Consider the following 19,506-nt stretch of genomic DNA (forward strand, 5'->3'; position numbering starts at 1 on the left):
TTTAATTCTGTGTGTGTTATACTTGTAAATAATGACTATGTGCTTATTTATTGCCTGTTAGGAGTTGAGCATTTTATGGTTGTATAATGTATTCCAACTCAAAGGATTTATTTCATGAGTGTGGAGCTGTGGGATAAAACTGTGTATGTTCCCCATGCAATTTTTTAGCCATAGTTTTTACACCTTTTTTTTTTTTTTTTTTCCTCTGGGTTTGACTTTTAAACCAAGGCTGTGACCTTAACAAGAAGGGTTAACTAACATTTAGCCAGCCCTGTAAAAACCTATCCAAATGTTTGTGCATTTTGGAAAAATCAGAATTTAGTTCTGTCCTATGGAGTGTTTTTAAGAGGTTGTGAGCAAAAGCTGTTAAGTCCACCCATTCTGAGTATGTTCCATTTCATCAGTTCTTGCACATCATCTACATTGCAGGTGCTCTATCGCCTGGGATAAGTTGCCTTCTTTTGCCTTGTTTTCCCCTAGATACTGAAGAGCTTTGAAAGTTTTTTGATTCCTCAGCTGTCCAGCTCACCACCAGATGTCGAGGCGATGAGGATCTACCTGATTCTCCCTGAATTCCCACCCTTCCAAGACTCCAAGTATTATATCACATTAACACTCCCTCTAGCAATGGCTATTCTTCGCCTAGATACCAACCCCAGCAAAGTTCTTGGTAAGAGGCTGGCATGTAAGATGCATGTTACTCTCAGTATCCAGCTGGAACACAAAGTGGTGCCTTTAGGTTTTTCAGTCATGTTTTTGTGTTTAGTTCTTTTGTTCTGTTGAAATGGCTACAATGATAATTGGGTATTATTTGTGATATAGTGTTATGAAGCAGTCACCTCTAAAAAGCATCTGGGAACCAAGCTGATTCAAGGAATCCTCCCCTTAAAACCCTAAATAATTATGAATATAAAATTTGAATTTTAAACATGAACTATGAGGAAATTAAGAATGTGCTGTGTAGACGAGATATGGGAAGTTAGTTACAATAATATAAAACATACAACATTTATGGTGGTGTGGATAATATATGGGAGAGAAAATTCAGGTTAGGGATTGTTTTAAGTTAGAAGCAGAATATTTCGAAGACGTTTTACTAGGGAGGTTAATCTAATTTACCTTATCCAGTTTACCTACATTCAGAGAGTCATTTCCAGATAAATTTGCATGTCTCTATTTGAACATGGATTTTGTATATAATGAAGATCACACTGTTTTATGCTCTTAAATACAATAATATACTAAATATAAAGTTACTTTGTCGTGTATAAGGTGCGGAAAAATCTATTGACTGGTCTGTGACCAAGCTGAACACCCTACCTCTTTTCCCACTTCTGAATATGCTAATTTCTGCTAATATTATTTCCTGTGAGCTTATTTTAAGCTAAGCAGAACATACACTGCTTAATGATTGTTACTATTGTTATTGTTACTATTACTTGTTATCTTACTCTGTTTCTTAAGATTATCTTAGACTAAATCTCATATTACCATGTAAAATGTTATGTAATGCATTCACATGTCCAGGAGTGTTGCTCTGGTACAATTTATTTTGAGGTTCAGTGATTTACTTTTTCTATTCAAAGAGGCTTTGGAACAAAGTTTCCTCCTCTACTCAGAGTATGTAGTCCACTGTGGTTGTTAGCATACAGAAATGTAAAGAGTTCTTATACTTTTACCTGCCAGAATCTATTGTTGTGATGACTCCTGAGAGGATAAATTGGTGTTTGTTTCTAACAGCTGACATGATGGTTTCCCAGGCTCCACCTTCTGCTTTGCAGGTGGCTTGGTTCTAACAAAGAAGCTAATAGTCAGGGTCCCTTCAGAGGAGAGGTAAGGGTTACCTGTCTTTGGCAACAAATAAATCAGCCTTTCTAAAGAGGGGGAGTTCAGACCTTTTGTGCAGATGTGCCAGGTTCTGACACCTGCTAGAAAAGTATATGGTACTACAGAGGATTGCCCAGGCAACTGCTCTTTTATCACTCATGAGAGACAATGGTTTACCTGCAAGATTATGGCATCTTGAATACAAGTTAGTTGAAACAGTATCTTGAATTCAAGGCTGAAAAACCTTGAATTGGGGTTCTCACACTGGTCAGGAATTGGGACTGGGTAATGACTGGGGTGGTTGTATGAGTGGAAAGCGAAGAGCTTTTAATTTTCTGGTATCTAGCTGACTCTTTGCACACTTTCCTGTTGCTACAGTTAGGAGAGAAGTAGGGAAGTTTTTTGAAACAATCTTTAGGCGTGTTCCCTTCTTTTCAGCTGTAACTCCGTATTTAGGTGTTACTCTGGCATTTAATTCAGGATTTATATAGGTGTTCCTCTGCTTTCCAGATAACTGGTGGTCTCAAGTGTGCCCAAGATATTTCCTCAGGCTAGTGGACCTCTACAAAGGCGCAGTGGTTTACCTCCTCAGTGGAAGAAAGACGCTGTTGATCCCAGTCCTGTTCAGTAGCTACATTACAGCTGCTCTCAAACTTCTGGAGAAGCTCCACAAGGTAAGAGGGAAGCCTGGGTGTGTGTTGGCTCAAGATGGTTCAGTCTTGGCTGCCTTTTGCCAAGTGACAGTAATGATCACAGCCCTGACTTGTGAGCTGTGTCATTGTCCACCAAGACACCACGTGGGGAAGATGTTAGTGGTTTTCCTGAATTCAAGGTGCTTAGTCCCATCTCAAACACTAGGAAAAATTTACCCTAAAGAATGCTGCGGAACCACCAGGCTGTGTGCACTGTGGCATCACAAATACCTGTCGTGTGTTTTCTGTTCTCACTGCACTGGTGCTAGTCAGTCTGGGTGAGGAGGAGGGGGAACAGTCAGAAAGAAGTTTATCTTGATTCTTCTTGGTTCATACTAAGTTGTAAGTGACAGTGTGTTTTTTGCGAGACTTTCTGGGGCCTGTTGTTGGAAGCTGCTATAACTGATTTTCATGAAAACAAACCTGCCTGTTCTAAGAAAAAAGTTGAATATATCTGTATTTTAAAAAAATCTGTTTTCCTTGCTAGGTAAATCAGAAGGTTAAACACGTAGAATATGATAAGTTTTATATCCCTGAGATTTCCAGCTTGGTGGACATTCAGGAAGATTATCTCATGTGGTTCTTACATCAGGCTGGAATGGTAAGAGGTTTTATGTATTTTCATGAAATAGCTGTCCATGTTGGTCTCTCTGGTTGTAGAGATCTGTATTTTTAATATCCTTAATGACACTGTAATGTATTCTGTATAGGAGCATCTACATGTCCAGTCTCTCAGATTTGGATACACAGTGGCTTGATAAATTTGATTTAAAATAAGGCTGTCAGAAGAGCTGGAGCTAACAATATTTAACTAACACTTGCAACCATCTCTGTGATTATTCATGTGAATCTCATTCAGAACTTGCACAAGGGATTAGTTCATGCACTGGATCCTTTTAATGTAATGGAGATCTCAGGAGCAAAATGCCGTATTCTAAAATTATAATTTTTACCCTTTACTTCTGCTGTTTAGGCAGGTATTGTGAATAATGTAGCCAGTGATCTTAAAAGGTTGCTCTGTAAGAGAAGGCCGTGTAGCATTCTGGCTAGGGGACTGAACCAAGACTCAAGATATGGGTTCTGTTCCTGGCTCTTCCAGTAATCTGCTGGGTGATCTTGGGTAAGACCCTTCACCTCTTTTATGGCTCACTTTCCAAATCTGTAAGAAAGGAGAACTAAACTGACAACTGGAAGATGCTGTTTAGGAAATCAGTGAGATTATTTAATTATAGCAAGGAAAGGAATCCCAAATGTGAGGAAACACACACACACAAAAATCTGCCAAGGGATGCTGCAAGAGCAAAACCTGACTGTAGCTTTAATTTTTGTATGTGTTTTTATGGACTTTCGAAATGTCGTGCGTGCTGTGTCCCCCATCCCTCACTTTCCATCACTTAAATAGTGCTGTTTTGTGCTTACTTTTAGTGCGCTGGACAACAAAATACTGACTCAAATTTATGTAACTGTGATAGTTAGTTTAAATGTATTGATATGTCTAGTGAGCAGAGTAATTTGCATTGCAGGAGTCATGTTGTGGCCTTACTTCTCTCCTGTTGTTTCATACGGTCCCTGCCTTGGGGGTGTTTTTTTTGGTGGTGTTCTTAAGAGTAAGCTTCACCTATGGCAGACTAACACAGGCTTCTGTGCCAACTAGTCCTCGTAGTAATGTTTGATGTGCAAGTTTTGAATTAGACTTGTGCATTTTCTTGAGAAGGAAGTTCCTGTGCTTTTCTCTAAGAGGAAAAAAACTGGGTGGTTGGTCCCAAAGGAGAAAAATTTTATTTGGGTCACCTTTTAACTAGTCCATCAAAAAAAAAAAACAAAACAAAACCAAGACACAAAATCAAAAGAGTAGAAGATTTTCATATTTTTCCTTTTCCTTCACAGAAAGTAAGACCATCTATCATGCAGGTAAGAAAACAGTTTTTCATTATTCTAATTTAAAGAAGGGTTATGGAAGCTGTAAACAGGGACAAATTTACCTGCTTTTTTTTTCAGGATGCTGTGACACTCTGTTCTTATCCTTTCATCTTTGATGCTCAGGCTAAGACCAAGATGTTACAGACAGATGCAGAACTACAAATGCAGGTAATCCTTCTCTCTCCCAATTTTCCTGCCACATGTCTTTTTTTCCTGCCTTCTGCATTGGTGCCTGCAAGGAGAGGAGTTCACTGGGCGTTAGTGTGTGCAGCATTTCATTGTTTCCATGATACAGGGGAGCAGAGTAGCTGGAAAGCCTATTTTTCCTGGATATTGCAGAGGCAGTGCTTGATATTTGGTAACATCAGAACTGCCAGATGTGCATGCTGTGAAAATTTAAACTATATAGGGAAGGAGTGATTGTGTATTTATGATAGTGCAAGGATAAGAAGTCAGGCCCTTGATTGTCAGGTTCCTTCAGAGTGGAAAACTGTCACCAGTTACTTGTGGCCATGGTGCCAGTTCCATGTAATATCCATCTTTTAGCTTTTCTATGGCCATTTGAACATACAGCCTGCAGCAAGGCAAAGAAGACTTGACCTGCCCTCAGAACCTACAGTCACCTTCTGCTTTCATTTTGTCAAACCTCTTGTGTGTATTTTTAGCAGCCTATTTTGTGAGCAGTGCACTGCTGTGAGGAATGTATCTGCCTTGTCTTGGCAGGAGAGCAGGCTGGTAAAGGCTTTGTGGCCTTGAGAGATAGAATCTTTATGAAGACAATCAATTAGAGGCCAAAGAAACCAGTACTTCTGTGGGTGTCGGAAGGTGAAAGCCTGGTTTCCAGTGGATTTCTGTTTTAGGGTTCAACTGACTTTTAAACTGAATTTACAAAAGTGTATTTGCTATGGATGATGTGTGAGAATAAAAATACTATGTGTGATCAAAGCTTTGACTGGACTTTGTGCCTTACCCAATGCCAGAAAATCCATGTAGATGGAAGCTTTGAATTGTATGCAATGGGTTCTTTGGTGCCTTGCAAGGTGTGGTTGTCAGTTGGCTTTTCGTTTGGTATGTTAGTAACCCTGCTTTCCCTCTTGGACTCTGACTCTTATGAGGGTTGTGTTCACACTGAGTTTCTTGCCTCAATAAGAGCATGAATAAAGTGTCCTTCCCACCCACCTGGCTGACGTCAAAAGTGTTCAGGAATTTGGTGTGTCTGCTCAAATTTGCTGAATTGATCAGTGGACTCAAAAGGTGTTGATGTGGGAAATGGTGAAGGGGACAACTAGGCAACACATGCACGCACACGTGTGAGCATGTAGTCCTTGTACCCTGGGGGAACCAAACTAAGAGAGTAAGGAAAAAAGGAACACCAGGCACATAGTTTTTAACTATTGACCTTCCATAGGAAGAAGGGAGCTGAGCAGCAGCTGGTTTTCACCTCTTTCATATTTATAGGTTGCAATAAATGGTGCAAATTTGCAGAATGTCTTCATGCTTCTCACCCTGGAGCCTCTGCTGGCCAGAAGCCCTTTCCTGGTACTTCATGTTCGCAGGAGCAACTTAGTCGGTGATGCTTTAAGGGAGCTGAGCATCCATTCAGACATTGATTTGAAAAAGCCTCTTAAAGTAAGTTTTCCCTGCGCCTTTAGCACCTTCTCACCCAGCTGACATTTCTGCAGCCTTTTAGCCCTTCATTATACCACCTCACCATTTCATTTCATTTTCATTCTCCGAAGGTGTAGCACACAGGGACACTTGATCTAGTCAGTGCTGGGGTTGAGTCTTTCTCCTCTCCAACTCCCAGAGTGTTTTGGCAGTGAACAGTTTACAAGAAGGCAAGGAGGGGGTTTACAGTATTTCCCTGGTGTGTCTACTGTGTAAGGAGTGAGGGAGGAAACATTTATATGATATTATTCAGACTCTGTTTTGCTCTTCTGTGGGAGCAGGCCACTTACAATAGAACATGTTTTAACTCTGAGAGGTTGCTACAAAATTCAGCAGCTGCTTTCATGTTGCTGCTTCTGTTGTTGGGTGGACAGGTGGTTATTTATGATTTGCATAACATTTTCACAACATGTGATTTGCCATCCCCTGTTCTCTTTCCCTTCCTACAAGCAGAGCACTGAACGAGGCTCATGGGTTGTGATGGGTTTGGGTATGTTAGACAAATTGCTTTTTGTGGCTCTCTGTTAGAAGGATGTCTGATTCACTCAGTCTCAGGTCGGCATCCCTGTTACTGACCTGCTTTTTCTACAGGTCATCTTTGATGGTGAAGAAGCTGTTGATGCTGGAGGAGTGACGAAGGAGTTTTTCCTCCTGCTGTTAAAAGAACTCCTCAACCCCATCTATGGCATGTTCACTTACTACCCAGAGTCAAACCTCCTGTGGTTTTCAGACACGGTAAGCCCTTGCCATTTATACACACAGGTCGAAATAATATACTGCATTTAAATGGCAAGAAATTTAGTGGCAAACTATGGGAAAGAAATAATCTTCCCGTCGTTTTCCACCCACAATAGAAAGTGAGCTCTGTTTTCAGTTAGTGAAAATCAGTATAGGTCCGTTAGCTTTAGTAGAACTGTGATGATTGTCTCTGTTAAAGAGTTGGCTCTCTCTCTTTATTCTTATCCCATAATAAAACTCATATTAAGTGTCAGATGACAGTTAATAGAACTTTTTTTATCATGAATGTGATAATCATGTGCTTTTAGTACTAGAAGTTAAGGTCATAATGGCTTCTGTGCTTTCCTTACTGTTCACGTAATTGCAACCAATCCGCTTAGTTGTGCATCACTATCACCTTCAGGGTCTAAACTTGTTAATGCCTTACGTGAGGAAGCCCTTAAATGGTTTGTAGTGAAAATTAGTTGGTTTTGGAAGGGTGTCCAAGTTCTGTACCTGTCAGATGATACAATGCTGCAGGTGGTGGTTTATGTCCTTTTTTCTTCACCCACTTAGCTGACAAGATGGAAAATGATGTTGTCAGTCTTCCCTTAAGGTGTAACTACCCTGGTGGGTGTTCTTTTAATTTATTAATTCCATTTTACAAGGAAGTAAATTACATGGCACCTTTTAACTTGGTAAACAGTATTATGGAGCAGTTACTGCTCATGTTAATGCTATAAAAACAAGCCTTTTGACACTAAAAGTAATGACAGTGTAAGTACTGAAAACACAATAGTCACATATTTACAACATTTAACAAATACAGGCAGCCAGTCTGTGACTGACATACCAATGTGAGAGTAGATATGTGTAGGAATGAAGGCCAGTGTAACAACACCTCTGTTGGTATGTTTGCCTGGGTGGCACTGTGGTTATGCATAAGTTTTTAATAGAAAATAAGATGGGTCATAGGGAGAGAATTGTTAGAACATCTGCTTGCAGTACATAGCAAACACCAAAGCTTTGTTAAATGTCTAGATGCAGAGGTGTGTAGAAAGGAAGTAAAAAGCAGATAAGGTGGAAAGTAGCTGTTGCTGTTTCCACAGCTAATAATGGCTTACAAAAGTAATAGTGCTTGGTTTCTGAATCTTCATTTCTGTGCCACACTCCAGCAAGGAATTTACAACCAAACTGGGACCTTCTGGGAACTCTCTGATTTTGTCCCTGTTGGAAAAGCATGGTCTGGCTGCTTAGTGCATGGAGGAAAGCACTGTTGACAGTGTGTCTCACCAGGATTTCTCGGTGTGTTTTTTGCAGTGTTTTGTAGAACACAACTGGTTTCACTTGATTGGCATCGTATGTGGTCTTGCAATATACAACTTCACCGTGGTAGACCTTCACTTTCCCTTGGCTCTGTACAAAAAACTCTTGAATGTGAAGCCCTGCCTAGAGGATTTGAAGGAGCTATCACCCACGGAAGGAAGGTATGAAAAAAGAGATTTGCAGCCTTTCTGGGAAGGGAGACCATCCACCTGAGAACAAGAAATGCCAAACTGGGTAAAAGCTGTTTGAAAAAACCATCTTCTGGTCCTTTTGAGTGACTGGTTAATTTTGGAGGCTGTGATCCTAGGAAAGTACATGAGCTGGTGATGTAAGACTTCTCTTCCACAGGCTATCAAGTCCATCTGCTTAGGCTCTAACCTCTGTACCCGCAGAAACCGGATATCCACACAGCCAAAAGATAACTACCACACTTCTTTGAAAAAAGGGCTGGGGAGCCTGTTCCTCTGCTATGTGATTGCGTGCATGATCCCGGATCCTAGCCTCAGCCTTTCCCCCAAGCCAGGCTTAGCAAGCAGATCTGCTGTGTGTCTCATGATGTAGTGCAGGATGGGAACTGCCCGTAGGATCTGAAGTGTCCCATCCCTGAACCAGAGTAACTCTGACCTGCTCCCGTGCCAGAAAGAAGGGAGTTGAATAGGGTGAAAGACGGACTTTTTCTAAATGGTATATTGAATCTTATGTGCCTAATTGTATGGGGATATTGGCTCCCTCAGACACTGAGATGTTAAGATCCAACTGAGTGACTGCTGTCTTCTTTTTTCTTTGGAGGTGCCATCTCATTTATCTGCACAGAGGTACAGCTGTATTTAACAATAATGAGATAAAATGTCAGGAAGACAGCACGATTTTGAGGCATAGGGGAAGATTATTTTCTACATGATGGGGATACAGATATAATCCCGTCTTCTTCCGCTCCCTCAGACCTTTGTGTGGTGATGGCATAAATATCTAAGAACTAGAAATGTAATTTGATTTTAATGCCAGGATCGTTGAAGGGGATCCATATAGTAGCTAGGCATGGACTATATTGACCAATTGTGCCTCTAAGAAAGCATCTCTTTATTTGGGGTATATTTCTTTCTTACCCCTTCAGATGACTCAGATTCTCTCTTGCAATCCTACTACCCAGATGTATGATTCTCTTTACTTTTGCTGATTTTCTTTTCCCTGTTAGATGTATGGCTTTTTGAATCGCTGATTTTTTTTTTTCCTCTTTTATTTTCCTACCTGTTATGTAGGAGTCTGCAGCAGCTTTTGGATTACACTGGGGAAGATGTAGAAGAGACATTCTGCTTGAATTTTACAGTAAGACACCTTTAACGTATAATTTCTGTGATTTTTGTATGGTACAGTTGAAGCCCCTCTACTTATTCATGTGTATTATGGTTTATTCCAAGCTATGCCTGTAGCACATATCCCATGTTAATGTTAAATGCTAAAATGTTAAAATTATTTGCTGTCAACTCTGTTCTTTTGTACGTGGTCATGAAAACTGAGCCAGTAAGTAGATGAAGTAGAGTGATTTTTCAAAGTAGCCTTGTTGTCACTGTGGCGTGTGACTTAAATGCCAGTGGCCAGCTTCTCACACTAGACAATGAGAAGTAAATTCCTAAATCCTCCTTGAAAATGGAAGTTAGGCTTTGATGTCTATAGGTCAATTCTTGAAAAGCTAACACAATTTACGATTTTCCTTGTCATAATATTAATAATTTTAGTTTAAAAATTTATAGTGAGTGTTCTTGGTCAGACTTTCTTAGAAAATGTTTAGACCCTCACAAAGAGATATGACATTGTTATTCTCCAAGCTATGTTTTTCTCTGACTCAGGCAGAGTAAGGGCTTCCATGTTTCAGTGTCTTTGCTGTAAAGTCCTGGTGCTCTGAGAGGTTGTGAGTGATGGGTTCATTTTGAGTTTGATCTTAGTTCTTGACTCTGTCTAGGGCCTGTCTGGGGTAAAACCAAGGTACCGGGAAACACTACTACACACTGTCAAGAAAATCCTTGCCAAGCTAGGAGAGATTTGTCCATTTCCTAGGTCCATAAATGGGAACACTTAAGTCTCTTAGATCAAACTTCCCCCTGGAGTGAGTCAGATCTGGATCTGACTGTGTCTCATGCAGGTCAGAGCTGTAGTTCAGGATGAGGTAGTGAGGCGATAATGATGGTAATGCAGATTGTGTAAAAACCAAACAAACAAACAAAAAACAACAACAACAAAAAAAACCCCAAAAATCCTTTGAAGTGACATGAAAGATTTTTTACAGATTCTCTTTTCACGCAAAGTGTTCTTACTCTTTCTTGCACTATATACTGCATAATATATGGAGACATACAGATACATGTGATAAAACTTTGAAATGAAAAATAACTAATATCCAAAACCTTGGAATTAATCACTTGTTTTGCATGTCAAAATCTGAGCCTTTTTTTTGTAGGGCAACTTGAAAATTGACCCTTTTGCATTTTCCCCATATGACCAATTTTGTATGTTTGTACTGGTGCAACGCTAGGCTGTGCAAAAGCATGAAGCTGTCTGTGGTTGTGCCATTTTGCAGTGTGAGTAGATGAATTTAACCTACTGAGCTTTTGTTATAAAAAACAATGAGTCCTTTTTATTGCTAGAACATGTGGGCTTAGTTAAATACATTTTTTTTAGTTATCAATCTCTTGCTTTTTTGCACAGGAATTTTACTGAAAAGAAATGCTTTTTTCCTTTCTGAGTCTGCGTTTAGACTTAATAGCCATCCTACAGCATATGTAAATGATGGAAGGTGGTGAAGCATGTAGGGCATTTGGAGCAGAGAAAAAATGTTTTGTGTGTACCCTTTTCTCTGGCCCACCCTTCACATGCCAGTCATCAACTGTGAAACAGAACCTTGTGTGTTTTTGCAGGCATATGGCCTGAGAAGTGCTTCTGGTAAAATTAATTTTCTGGTTTTTTATAGATCTGCAGGGAAAGCTATGGTGTGACAGAGCAGAAGAACCTAATTGAAGATGGAGATAAAATTCTGGTGCATAAGGACAATAGGTAAGTGGAGCGTATTGGGGATGAACTTGTGGTGAAGTTGGGTGCAATGCTGCAGAAAATTTGGCTGAGGTGAAATGTGAGAGAGAATTAGAAGCAACTATGACCAAATTCTAAGATTAATTGTTCAAAAGTTACTGAATGCTAGTGGCACTTGAAGGAAAAGTGAATTTTCATCTTTTCAGTGATGCTTGGAAAATGTCCCACACACTTTTGGATTGACATCTTCCCTGTAAAAGGCCTTCATGTAGACCCTTGAAAGTTTTCTCATGGTAAATAGAGATTGCAACATGATTTTTGGCCCTTGAATGTTAATCTTCCTGGTGGTTTAGAGAGGAATTGTACGTGACCAACAAAACTGAGCCTGACAAACTTGTTTATACTATTAATTCTAGAGCCCTACTGCACATAGATTCTTTTCTGTTTGACTGAACACCTGAGGGTTATTAGCAGCACAGCTACCATTTCCCCCCTTTTTTTTTCCCCAACTGCTAAGCTATTTTCTTTTCATAATCCTGTAATTGGATTTCTACAAATGCCTTTGTTACTTGAAGCAGCATTCAAATTCTTTCTCTGCTGGCAAAACAGTGTGATCCAGTGACTAGTCAGCAGCACGGTGAAAGGCTTGTGCTGGGATTGCTGAAGACCTTACTGGCAAGCTTGGAGATGAAGTCGTTTCCTATTTATCTGATTATTTAAGAGGGTTCTGATTGTGTCTAGAGCCATTGCTTATCTACTTTACTGCTGCCTAAAAGGGTGCAGTTTTACAGCTAAATAGCTGCTTCCATGCAAAACTCACGTGGAGATGGAGCAGTGTAGATCTGTCTCCCTGCAAGGAGAAGGTGGGGTTCAGGTAAATAGACAAGAGTTTAATATACACTTGTGACAGTGAAGTAAAGATGGCAATGCCACCTTTAGATTTTTAGGCAGGGCATATACACTCAAAAGAAAAACAGCCATTTTTCTACTCTATGCCATACTGGCTTAGGGGGAGGAAAAGGTTCTAGCTGAGCGGATGTTTGGGAAGAGCACCCAAGTTAGCTTCTGCAACTGTTTATGAAGTCAGGATAGGCAACAAGAGAAGAAAATCCTTAAGGAGAAAGGCTAGTGTGTGCCTCCACTGGCTTAACACATTCCACAATGCAATTGCTTTGTCTTGACCAGAGTTTTGAACTTGAGCTAACCTCTAAATCCAAGTCTAGACATGGCTGTCAATTTGTCCACCTTACAGTGCTTAATGACTTCCTCTACCCCTACGTTTAGAGGTCAGGGACCAATTTGCTGCCCTCCTGGTCTGAATAGTTTGCTGTGTACATGTCTTGGGGCACTGCCCTTCCTGCTTGAGGAAAGCTCACCGGGAACTGAAGAATGCACAGGTTTGCTTTGACTGAAAAATTCCAAGTAGGAAATTCCTGCCTTTTCACTTTCTCCTTTGGAGTTCATATTGGGTGTCACAACATGACATATGCCTGATAAAGGGTTCATGACCGTAACAGCCAGAGATGTATTAAGCAATAGTTAAGTGCTTAATCAGCTTGGATTACCCTAATGCTCAGGTGACTATCAGGAAAAAGACAATAAAACAAATCTGCTGGAAAATAACTCTGCCTTTGGTGTATGATTTCTTATTCCAAGTTTTCATATTTGTCAGTCTGCTTCCTTACTTTTCTTTTTTACTTTCTCACTCATCCCTTGCTGCTCTTGCATAGCATATGCATTGAGAATTCCTCCACCAAAGGTCAAAATACTTCTTTTAGTTATGACCTCCTCAGCTACAGATTGAGATATGGATTCTGTGATGTTCCCTGATCTGCTTATGCTCTGAGTGCAGGTGTGAGCTGCTCTCGAATGTCAGGCAAAAGTAACACCTCCACCCACAGAGAATAGTTTTGTGTTCCAGTTTACCCCATTGGCATTGTTGGGTGCTTAACAAAAAATTATAAAAGTCAGGGGAAATATTTTAAGTCATTGCACAAAAAAATTTCTGGTGTTGTATTCATATCATGGTGCTTTGAGAATAGGAAAGAGAGAGTAGAATAAAGGTGTTTAAGCTCCTAATAAAATCCAGAGACAGGGTTTGGCCAGGGCCTGCCACAAGTTTCTTGCCAATAACTACAGAATGGCATTTTTAATTTCGTGCTGTTCTTGGGAGCCCTTGAAGCTAAACAGGGTTGTCATTCTGAGAGGAGTCATTCTCTTTGCGCCGTACTCCAAATGCACAAGTCCTGCATTTATTTAACCAGAGTGTGAAGGCTGAAGAGGAGGTTTCCTAAGACTGTTTTCTTTCTCTGTAGTGAAGAGTGTTTCTTGATTTCTTTTGGTTGCTTTCTCTTTGTGGCCAGGAGAGAGGGAACTGCCCATGCAGTTTCAGATCAAGAGCTCTCAGAGCAGGGTTTTCTCAGTCTGCCTCTAGGCTACAGCTTCGGCTTTGAAGGTGCTGAACCCCTGGCAAGACTTATTGGGTACTGAGTCAGCAGCAGTCTCTGAAAATTCCCAGGGTACCCAGCTGGGGCTCCAGGAGGCTCTGGGTTTTGGAAGCGGTAGTTTTTGGGACATGATCTGATTTGGTTCCCTCAGCACCAAGCAGGCTGAGAAGAGCCATAGGTTATTTCCTGGGCTTCCTAAACGTAGGGTTGTAGGAGCTGGGCCAGGGACTGGATGTGCTTCTGTGGTGACTGAATCCTGATATTTGCTTAACACAACCTCTGTGCAGGCCACAGGTTCCACAGGGAAGAGGGCTCTGTTCCTGGTACCTCCCCAGCACCTGCTGTCCCCCTGGCTCCCTCTTGGCCCTGTGGGTGACTGGATGCAAAGCCACTGGATGGGTTTCTTGGTAGTGTAGAGCCTGGGCAGCTGGGGGACCTCCCATGCTGCCACTGCCAGGGAATGAGCAGACACATGGTGGTACTTGCTGCCTAACACTTTGTCCATGTTGCAGTGACTCAGCTCAGTGAGTGGAGGGCAGTGGGTTGAACCTGTTGGAGACTGATGTTTGCAAGACATTTTACAGGCAGAAATGGGAAAACTTAACTGTGCTGCTGCTCAGGCATTTGATTAAAAGTGCTTTCCTTTGCCTGCTCTCTTGATGTACTAGGAAAGAATTTGTTGAAGCCTACATAAATTACATCTTCAACCTCTCCATCCATGAGTGGTACACAGCCTTTTCCACTGGATTCCTGAAGGTGTGTGGTGGGAAGGTCCTGGAACTCTTCCAACCCACGGAGCTCAGGGCCATGATAGTTGGAAACAGTAACTACAACTGGGAGGAACTGGAGGAGGTAACGCTTCAGTTTCATCATATTTTTCTCTTTTTTTCACAAGTACCAGGTTTATGCAGTTGCATGAGGTGGGCACTAGACTTGGACATGAGATGTTATGACCCACAGATGTTTCTTTTTTTATGCTCCTTGTACACCTTGACATTATTCACATGAAAAGTTTCTTACTGTGCTGTCCTACTGCTAATAAAGCTCAAGGAGGAAGTTCAGGATGAGAAAGGACACAGGAGAAGGACTTCATCTGTTGTTTTTAGGGGTGAAACATAAGACTGAAGGGAAGAGACAAAGTCAGGGTCTTCACCTACAGTAAAACTCACTCCTCTGCACAAGAGAAAAAAGTACACAGCCAAGGCTTCAAAGAGGGGTCTGAACACACAGTGAGAGTTGTATCCTCTCAAAATGTGTAGGTCAGCAAGTTCCTTGCTGTCTCAACCTCAGCACTGAAGGTAGCTTTGCAGTGCAGAACACATGATCCTGTTCAGGAGTCCAGCCTGTGAACAGGTCCTCCAGGATTTCTCATGACACTTGTCATTAGCTGAGTAGGTAGCATCCTAATGCCTGCCTTCCACATATTGCTGGGAGAACCCTTTGCTGGGTCTTTGAGCCATGCTATTGCCCATGGCCCATCCTGTGCTCCATTTTGTAACTGTCAGACATCGATCTGATGTCAGATACGAGAAGAGATCAGGTCTGGGTTCTGCTTAGTCTTTGCTTTCTAGTGCCAGATTAAATTATTTGCCTTTTTTGGTTTTTAATAGAGCGCTGTGTATAAGGGAGACTACACTGCAACACACCCAACTGTGAGAATGTTTTGGGAAACATTTCATGCATTTCCCTTGGAAAAGAAGAAAAAATTTCTCTGTAAGTATCTTGCAGTGGTGCAGTATCTCCTGAAACTGAAGCCTGAGGTGGAAGTGTCTGCAGGCCTCCAGGGCTGTGGCACATTGCATTAAGTGCTAGAAGATGATGCAGCATGAATGGCCATCTTCTGAGTTATCTGCTTGTCAGATCATCTTTCTCCCTCTCTCACGTGTGTGTTTTTTTTTCTTTTTGTGTGTTCATTTTTACCTGTATTTGGGGACAGCAGGGGAGATGAGGAACAATACATGGTTTTAAGGGCTAGCGATTCTGAGTTTGCTGCTACAGCCAGCAACTTTTTTTTGCCTTGGGGGACCTGGTGGATACCAGGTTGGCCATGAGCGAACAATGTGCCCCTGCTGCAAAGGTGAATGGTGTCCTGGGCTTCATTACAAGGGGTGTTGCCAGCAGGTGGAGGGAGGTGATCTTTGCCTCTACGTGGAGTGCTGTGACCAGTTCTGAACTCTCCAGTGTACAAGAGAGACATGGACATGCTGGAGAGAGACCAGTGAAGGGCTGGTAAGATGACTGGGGGACTGAAACATCTCTCCTGTGAGGAAAGGCTGTGAGAGTTGGGACTGTTCAGCCTGGAGGAGAGAAGGGTCACAGGGGACTTCAAGGTACTTGAAGGGAGGGTGCAAAGAGGATGGAGCCAGGATGTTTTCAGTGGTGCCCAGTTACAGGACAGGAGGTGATGAGCACACACTGGAACACAGGTGGTTCCTTTTGAACATCAGGAAACACTTTGTGAGGGTGATGGAGCACTGGCACAGGCTTCCCAGGGAGGTTGTGGGGTCTCCTTCCTTGGAGATACTCAAAAGCCTGACACCATCCTGGGCAGGGAGGGTGGCTCAGAGGACCTCCAGAAGTCCCTTCAACATCAATCACTCTGATTCTGTGGCTGCTGGAAAGATAAAGGTTTTATGTGAGATTTTTTCCCCCTTCCCCCAGAGAAACAAGCAGTCTGCTAGTTGTCTTGCACATTTGAGTTGGAAAAAATGACATGGCAAAAACTTCCATGCTGAGGTTAGCAGCCATGTAGAGAGGGTCCCAGGAGTCCTGGTTCACAGCAGCAGCTTTTGTAGGTAACGTGAGCTCTCTTCAAACTGCTGTGGCAGAGACAGTGCACAAAGGTGATGCTCAGGGGGGAGTGTGAGAGTGATGGGGAGCGGCAAGGAGGAACCAGCCCTGGTCCTGGCACCGAGGTGCTGTGCCTGGCAGGGGTGGCAGGGACCACTCTGCCTCTCACATCAGACAACCTGGTTTTACTGCTTGTTATTCTGCCCAGGTTTAAGAGGGAGCTTTTAAGGGACGGGGGTGGGCACAGGGTGCTTTATTTACTCACCTGTATACCCAGCTGTGGCCCTGCTGCTGCCTCTGCTCTCCTGCAGTTCCATGCAGCCAGCCGTGCCCTGCACCAAGTTCAGTCAGCATTTTGGCCCCTCCAGGCAGGGTTCTGCTATGTGGGTGGGGATGGCATTTTCCTTGAGGTGCCCCAACTGTCCAACCTTCCCTCCCCTCTTCTCATCTCCAGTGTTTCTGACGGGCAGCGACCGGATCCCTATCTATGGCATGTCCAGCCTGCGCATTGTCATCCAGTCCACCACCAGCGGGGAGCAGTACCTGCCCGTGGCACACACCTGCTACAACCTGCTGGACCTGCCCAAGTACAGCAGCAAGGAGATCCTCAGCGCCCGGCTGGTGCAGGCCATCGATCACTACGAGGGCTTCAGCTTAGCTTGACAAGCGTGGGACAGGCACAGGCACTTTGGGAATAGAGGAAGAAAAGGATGAGCTTGGCTTTATTTTTGTAAGGGAATGGATCAGAACTTTTTTTCTGGAAAATATAATTATTAATAATAATAGATTGAGATGATGCAGTCTCAGCCTGATGCTGCCAGCATTTTATGGGGCTTCAGCAAGGAGTGGCTATTGCTTTGAATTTTCTTGTCTACTGAACAGAATCAGTTCAGTGGGCATTTTTGCTCTTTTTCCCTCCAACTTGACGTCACTGCCCTCCTGGCAATTCTTTGTAGTTTGCTTTTATTGCCCTTACACACACTTACCTCTCCTTTTAATCCATTTTAAATATTTTGATGTTCCTTGCATTTAGGCTATGGTGGAAATCAAGGATCAAATAGTGATCTCCTTTTTGAGCAGCTGTGATTTCCCGCCACCCTTTTTAAATGCAAGCTGGTTCTTGCTTGCTTTGAATGGAAATATCCCCTCTGCCCTTTGGTCCTTGCGGGATGGTACTGGACTTGGATGTCATTTGTGATTCCCAGGGTGGTGCATTAGTGGTGGTACAGTCTCTTTTTGCACCAGTTTGTCTCATGGAGTATATGATGGTTTTGGGGAGTTGGCTTGTTCTTCCTCACTTGTCTTATTCTGTTTCCAAGCAGTGGCTTCTTAAAGAAGCCCCAGACTCTGCTGGAGTGGGATTTGTATCCAGGCTTATGGATGGACAAACCCTGCCTATAATAATGGGTTGCTCAAGTTCCATTTCTCTCATGTTTCTATCTTGGCAGGTCTACAAGTTAGATGCATGGGCTTTGCTGAGCCCTGTTTTTCCATCCGAACAGACCTGTTATTCCAATGGAAGGTGAGGTGGCTGCTGTTACCACCACCTGGCGTATGTGGATGTGTGTGCGGGGTGTGCGAGGGTGTGAGGTGTGTACGAGCTCTCCAATCTCATCAGGTCAGAGAAAAGAAATAAGCATGGGATCCACATTTGAGTGATAACCCTCGATTTGGAGATTGCTTTTATTTTTGCAGTTAGGGTTGCATTATTTGGCTGTTCTAGAGGAGCCCTTTCACTTGACAGCTGTTTTGTTGGGGGGGATCTAAAGGACCATCTGTATGAATTAGACTGGAAATGTACGTTAGGACTTGAGCAGGCAAAGTCAGTACCTAAATCTGTCCTGTGAGACCGGAGAGCCTTTATCCTCTTTAACCCCATCTCACTCCCTCATTCAAAGATGTTTGAATGATTGCCCCTGATTTTTCAGGTCTTGATGTAAATCTCATTTTAAGCCTAGGGTGGTTTTGACATTGACTTGTTCTTATGACATAGTATTTATGCACCATGTTCAATACACAGTATTGAACTTTGCACCTCGTAACAAAAGGTTTTAGGCTTCTGGGTGTTTTTTTTTTTAAGACAAGCCGTGGGCTACACTGAGAGCCCTCCAGCCTCTTTCTAATGCAGCATTGAAGACAAATATACAGTTATAGCAAATGTTTATTTTCAATGTGTGTGTACATAGTACAGTATTATGCAATAAATTTGATGTTTAATTTGGAGCGAGTGGCTGCCTTTGTGTCAGGAAGCCAAGGAGGGGCTGTTCCAGGCAGGGGAAATCCCCCCCTAGAAACAGATCTCTTCTGCCCCTGAACCTCCACATGTCCTGTTTACCAGAATGTCATCAAATTGAGCATTAATATCTCATCTGCTCCTAAGCAGGGACCACAGAGGCAGCACATAAGAGAAGCAGCTACTCTTCCAGGATTGAGATGTGGATTTAGGTGATTCAGAGGTATGGAGAAATTTTTCTCTAGATATCTTGCAGTCAGACCAATATCACAAAATGCACGGCAGAGGATTTGGAAGAGCTGAGCCCTGGCAAGTGCTGGTGCTTGTACCAAGTACCCTCGTACCTTGTAGCCTTCTGCCAAGCGTTGTCCTCCTGCTGTGGTCAGTAAGGACATGACTTTACCTCCAGCAGCTACAGGCTCAGGCTCTGGCACAGTCCCTGCACGGGAATGGCTGGGCTGTTTCCCAGGGGCAAATGCACAATATACCTTCCCAGTGCATGACTGTGAACCAGCCTAGCAGGCACACAACAGGCACACGTCTCAGGTTTTGCTCTGGTTCTGCTGATGCTCCCAATGCTAACAGCACTTTCTATAACATTTGCTGGAATCAGTATCCTTTGCCAAACCAGGCCTTTTGTAAGTGCACCCACTGGGATAACGGTCTTCTCATTCTTCAGGAATATGGAAGTAGCCAGAGACTGGAAGCAAGTAAGCCACCATTTCCACTGAGTTATCCCACACTAGAAGGTCCATGAATGCATCACTTGTTACAGTTTTCAAATGCAAAATTAGCTTCCCCATCTGCACATGAGCAAGCAAAGTCCCCTCCAGGCCTTGGATTGGAGAAACAAGCTCGGACC

The 19,506-nt window shown here is 42.6% G+C and overlaps 1 protein-coding gene across 4 annotated transcripts in view; it reads left to right on the forward strand.

Moving 5' to 3' along the window:
* The window catches only part of HERC3 (HECT and RLD domain containing E3 ubiquitin protein ligase 3), a 52,079-nt gene extending 33,445 nt beyond the window's left edge, over positions 1-18,634 (forward strand). For 3 of the 4 annotated variants that reach the window (XM_065836120.2, XM_071807813.1, XM_065836121.2), the window contains 13 exons: positions 481-670; positions 2,338-2,501; positions 3,007-3,120; positions 4,407-4,430; positions 4,518-4,607; positions 5,898-6,068; positions 6,699-6,842; positions 8,145-8,311; positions 9,410-9,476; positions 11,116-11,198; positions 14,290-14,473; positions 15,232-15,334; positions 16,866-18,634. In XM_065836120.2, coding sequence (XP_065692192.2) covers positions 481-670; positions 2,338-2,501; positions 3,007-3,120; positions 4,407-4,430; positions 4,518-4,607; positions 5,898-6,068; positions 6,699-6,842; positions 8,145-8,311; positions 9,410-9,476; positions 11,116-11,198; positions 14,290-14,473; positions 15,232-15,334; positions 16,866-17,074 — 1,710 coding nt within the window. In that variant the 3' untranslated portion in view covers positions 17,075-18,634. Of the gene's footprint in view, positions 1-480; positions 671-1,740; positions 1,834-2,337; positions 2,502-3,006; positions 3,121-4,406; positions 4,431-4,517; positions 4,608-5,897; positions 6,069-6,698; positions 6,843-8,144; positions 8,312-9,409; positions 9,477-11,115; positions 11,199-14,289; positions 14,474-15,231; positions 15,335-16,865 lie in introns of those variants that run through there. The other variant, XM_071807814.1, reaches the window with a different exon arrangement.
* The last annotated feature ends 872 nt before the right edge of the window (positions 18,635-19,506 follow it).

This window comes from Patagioenas fasciata, chromosome 4, assembly GCF_037038585.1.
Source record: "Patagioenas fasciata isolate bPatFas1 chromosome 4, bPatFas1.hap1, whole genome shotgun sequence".
In the NCBI taxonomy this organism is placed as follows: Eukaryota; Metazoa; Chordata; class Aves; order Columbiformes; family Columbidae; genus Patagioenas; species Patagioenas fasciata.